This window comes from Zea mays, chromosome 5 (assembly GCF_902167145.1).
Source record: "Zea mays cultivar B73 chromosome 5, Zm-B73-REFERENCE-NAM-5.0, whole genome shotgun sequence".
NCBI lineage: Eukaryota > Viridiplantae > Streptophyta > Magnoliopsida > Poales > Poaceae > Zea > Zea mays.
The window spans coordinates 11,400,399-11,405,359 of NC_050100.1; the positions used below are offsets into that span (position 1 = coordinate 11,400,399).

Below are 4,961 nucleotides of genomic sequence, written 5' to 3' on the forward strand. Positions count from 1 at the left end.
TCCATCGTCGAGAGTGACATAGTCGAGAAGACGTTGGAGGAGAAAGGTAAACAAAAAAGGAGCGCTTTCTAATTGGTCGTATCGGTCTGTTCGGACTCGTTAGGTCTTAACTATATCCTGAACAGTGATTAAGACTTTAAGAGATGACACAACCCGCCAAGACTAAGTATCTACTCCTTTAAGTGTGAGTTTCGTGGGTCGTGGTCACAAGCGAAACATGTAGAGATAGTAGAGTTGATCTGCACCCAACAAACATGTCGTAACCTCCCAGATAGATTATGAGACTCAAGCCCAACATGACACGAAGTTGCTTATCACTAAAAACTCGGATGACGTACAATTACTATACTATTAATTATAATTGGTATATCATTCCAATGGTGATTGTATATCGTAACAATAGGAACATTGTACTACACTTATGTATGTAACGCAAATGGTAATGGTAACGATTTACGCTCGATTACTAGTGGTAACAAATTTGAATAGATTTGTATCAATTTTTAGTGTAGTATCTGATTACAGTTACACTAAAACAAACATAATTTAACGTTATCAGTTACTTATTATTTTACAAATATGTGAACCAAACGACACCTTAATTTATTCGTTTCCGTCCGCATTCCCACCTAGCCCCTCCACACTCCAGGGCCCAGGCATCTGTTTGTTGCCTCGCATTCCCATCCCTCTCGCCCGGCCCCACCACCCCGAGCGGCGCAACCTCCCACCCGCGAATTTACTAAACTCCCCGAGGCCCATTCCACGAAATGCGCACGGGAGTTTTAGGGTTTTTCTCTCCCCGCACGCCAGACGCAAGAAACGAAGAAACGGACGAGACCACTCTCAACCTCGGCTCGTTCCGGACCGGGCCCGCTCTCGCCACCTCAGCCGCCGCCGCGATGCGGTCGCCTTCGCCACCGCCGTGGCGGCTCCGGCGCATCCGTTTCGCGTTCCCCATGCTCCTCGTCGTCGCGTCGCTGGCGGGGGCCGACGACCTCGCGAGCGACGCGCGGGCGCTCGTGGCGTTCCGTGACGCCGTGGGGCGGCGCCTGGCGTGGAACGCCTCGGACGTCGCGGGCGCGTGCTCGTGGACGGGGGTCACCTGCGAGCACGGCCGCGTGGCGGTGCTGCGGCTTCCCGGGGCGACGCTCTCGGGGACAGTCCCCGCGGGGACGCTCGGGAACCTTACGGCGCTGCACACGCTCAGCCTCCGCCTCAACGGGCTCTCCGGCGCGCTCCCAGCCGACCTGTCTTCCGCCGCCGCGCTTCGTAACGTCTTCCTCAACGGGAACAGGCTGTCGGGCGGGTTCCCGCAGGCGATTCTCGCTCTCCCGGGGCTCGTCAGGCTCTCGCTCGGCGGGAACGACCTGTCCGGGCCCATTCCGACGGAGCTCGGCAACCTCACACACCTCAGGGTCCTGCTCCTTGAGAATAATCGCTTTTCCGGCGAGATTTCCGATGTGAAGCTACCGCCGCTGCAGCAGTTCAATGTCTCGTTCAACCAACTGAACGGATCCATCCCGGCCTCACTTCGGTCGCAGCCGCGCTCCGCGTTCCTGGGGACGGGCTTGTGCGGCGGACCCTTGGGGCCTTGCCCTGGTGAGGTTCCCCCGTCCCCTGCTCCAGCGGGGCAGACACCGTCGCCGACGCCTGTTCCCAGTGGCAGCGGCGGCGGCGGCGGCACCAACGGTGGAAGCGGCGTAGAAAATGGCCATAAGGGCAAGAAGCTCTCCGGTGGCGCCATTGCCGGAATCGCCATAGGCTCTGCCTTGGGCGCCGCACTTCTCCTCTTCCTCCTTGTCTGCCTCTGTCGCAGGTCGGGGGGCATCAGAACGCGGTCTCTGGAGATGCCGCCTTCTTCCCCAGCGCCTGCCGGCGGCAGGAAACCTCCCGAGATGACTAGCGCTGCCGCTGTAGCGCCGTTGACCACGATAGGCCACCCCAACGCTCCTATTGTCCAGTCGACGTCCGGTAAGAAGCTGGTCTTCTTTGGTTCAGCGGCCGCCGTGGCGTCTTTCAAGCTGGAGGACCTGCTGCGCGCGTCGGCTGAGGTGCTCGGAAAAGGAACGTTCGGGACGACGTACAAGGCAGTGCTCGAGTCTGGTGCAACTTTGGCCGTGAAGCGCCTCAAGGACGTGACTCTGTCTGAACCTGAGTTCCGTGAACGCATTTCTGAGATTGGCGAGCTTCAGCACGAGTTCATTGTGCCACTCCGTGCTTACTACTACAGCAAAGATGAGAAGCTACTTGTTTACGACTTCATGCCCAAGGGGAGCCTGTCTGCAGTCCTGCACGGTGAGATCTTAATCCCCCGTCCCCCAAGTATCGGTTGCATATTATCTGCTTATGATATTAGCATCACCATTTTGCTGTACGTGTACCATGTGCATTGCATGTTATTGGGTGGTAGCCTAGGGGTAGAGTATTGCTTCATTTCATCCCCAATATGTTTAATACACGTTGGTTAGGAGGTACTCTAGATTGTTCTTTCGTTTGAATATTCGTACTCTCCTGTGAATAGGACTTGGTTTTTGTCATGATCTACGTAGACCAAGTCGAAATCAGTTGGGATTGAGTTGTTATTTATCTTGCTTGATATCCAAAGCGCTTGAATTATGTGTGATTATTTACTGGGTATTACTAGGGAAGTTGCATTCAGTTTTGACTCAGATTTATGTGTTAACTTCGGTGATGTCAACACGGATGCTCTAATAAAATATTTGCCATCATGCCTCCCCTTTCACTAATTGGTCACTTACTAGTTCCCACAAGTTGAGTAAGTTTCCAAATCATTTATTACCTGGTCACTATTGGTTGTATTTTCTTGGATTTTCATTATAGTTTACTTTTGCTCTCTGCTTTACTGCTATAACATTCTGGATTGATTAAAGAAGACGATCACTTGAGGTCATTGTAGTTTGTGAAATGGTACTATTTGGTCAATATGTTCTTTGATGCCCTAATGTATTGCTCTCAATCGTCTTCCTTGACCATGAATACAGCAATTGGCTGTGACTCGGTATCACCTAAACTGTCTGGATTTCATTTCATTGAGCAGGCAACATAACTTCTGGCAAGACACCTCTTAACTGGGATTTAAGGTCAAGCATTGCTCTAGCTGCAGCCCGTGGTGTTGAGTACATCCACTCAACGAGTTCAACGGCTTCCCACGGTAACATCAAGTCATCCAATGTCCTCCTGGGCGAATCGTATCAAGCACACGTATCAGACAATGGCCTTACCGCTCTTGTTGGTCCATCGTCTTCACCGTCTCGCGCCACTGGATACCGTGCACCCGAGGTTATTGATCCCCGGAGGGTTTCCCAGAAGGCAGACGTGTACAGCTTCGGTGTTCTGTTGCTTGAGCTGGTCACAGGCAAGGCCCCCAGCCAGGCCGCTCTCAACGACGAGGGCGTCAACCTGCCCAGATGGGTGCAGTCAGTTAGTCGCTCCGAATGGGGTTCGGAGGTGTTCGATATTGAGCTCATGAGACACGAGGCTGGCGAGGAGCCGATGGCTCAGCTTGTGCTGCTTGCTCTGGACTGCGTAGCGCAAGTCCCAGAGGCCCGGCCCTCAATGGGGCATGTTGTTACGCGGATAGAGGAGATCAGGAAGTCAAGCTTGACCACAAACATGGAGGAAGAAGTTGATGATCAATCTTCCAAGGCTGAATCCGAGGTGCCGACCAATCCGTTCGCTTCTTGATCTCAGTCGACCTAAAAGAGAATCAGCTATAACTCTAGCCTGCATCCAATCGATCTTAGACCGAGTCGACTCTTTTTTTCATCTTTTAGCGTACATGATTTAACGGGTAACTTGATTGTCAAAAGTAGCACGGGTGCACGGCATCCGGTGCTGCTGAGTTTGACCGGTGGCGGTGTGCTTAGGGACCAGTTCTAAAGTGATTGCTAAATTGCTGTGCTCATTCTAGCCTTGATTAGTGCTGCTGCTGCTGTCATTCAGCTACCCATGTGTAATTACTGAGCCCCATGTAGTGTTTGGAATTTCTTTTTGGCTGGATCAGTCTCTCGTTTGATCTGCTCAAGTTGCTTGCCGATATGTTTGTCGTGGGGGGCATTCTTTTTGGGGAAGTCTGGTGGTCTACTGTCAACAACGACTGGTGCTACGGTGGCAGCTGCTCGATGGCGGCGTTGTCATCAGTCCGCGAAATACCTTAATACCACCTTATGAGCCGTACTAGCGGTGGTATGTGAATATGTTTACGACCCGTTTGGATCATTAGAATTGAATTCCATTCTAATAATATTAATTTAGGCATATATCAATTAAGCTAATTCGGTTTTATGCAAAATATATTTTTATACTATTATTAGCAAGATGTCAGAGATATTTATGTGCTACATTTTTACTATAGTGGAGTGAGACAAAGAGTGTCATGTAAGTTATAGATTAGAAATCAATTTTAGTAATGCATAAAATCATTTCCCACCCTCCACCCCGTGAATTTGAGATAGGCTTATATCTGAACTTTAGAAAGTGGTGGAATGTCAAATTCCAAACTAAATAAGTTACTTTATTAAGTGAATTCCAATTCCTCTAAAATGAAGGGATCCAAACGCCCCGTTAGAGGAATTTAATTCTGTTCGTACGAGAGTTTGGATATGCAACAATTGATACCGTATATTTATCTAAACAATGCTTGAAATTGATGTTGATATACAGCGGCCTGGTGCCACGGATGTTGTTGTTTTCGGTGTGGCTGTTTTTGAAATCGGAGTGATTGGTTGCATGCCCCAGCGTGGTATCGTATCTCGATGTGCAGCTGTATAGTGATGTACCTGACGCCGGGCACTGCTTGGCTTTTGGCCTTTCCTCTCAATTCATAGTAGCTGTCGTGGTACTCGCTGGTAATTGAAGGCAGGCGGGTGGGGCTGGGACGGCCCCAGGAAACCACGAATTAGGGCTTGTTTGGTTAGGTCTTAATCCATGTGTGTGGATTG

The 4,961-nt window shown here is 50.5% G+C and overlaps 1 protein-coding gene across 1 annotated transcript; it reads left to right on the top strand.

The window, feature by feature from the left end:
* Window positions 1–774: 774 nt before the first annotated feature.
* On the top strand, window positions 775–4,022 carry LOC100285260 (atypical receptor-like kinase MARK). Its single transcript, NM_001158154.2, has 2 exons — window positions 775–2,295; window positions 3,059–4,022. Exons 1-2 carry the CDS (start codon window positions 900–902, stop codon window positions 3,703–3,705), a joined length of 2,043 nt encoding a protein of 680 aa, NP_001151626.2. The 5' UTR covers window positions 775–899; the 3' UTR covers window positions 3,706–4,022.
* Window positions 4,023–4,961: the final 939 nt, after the last annotated feature.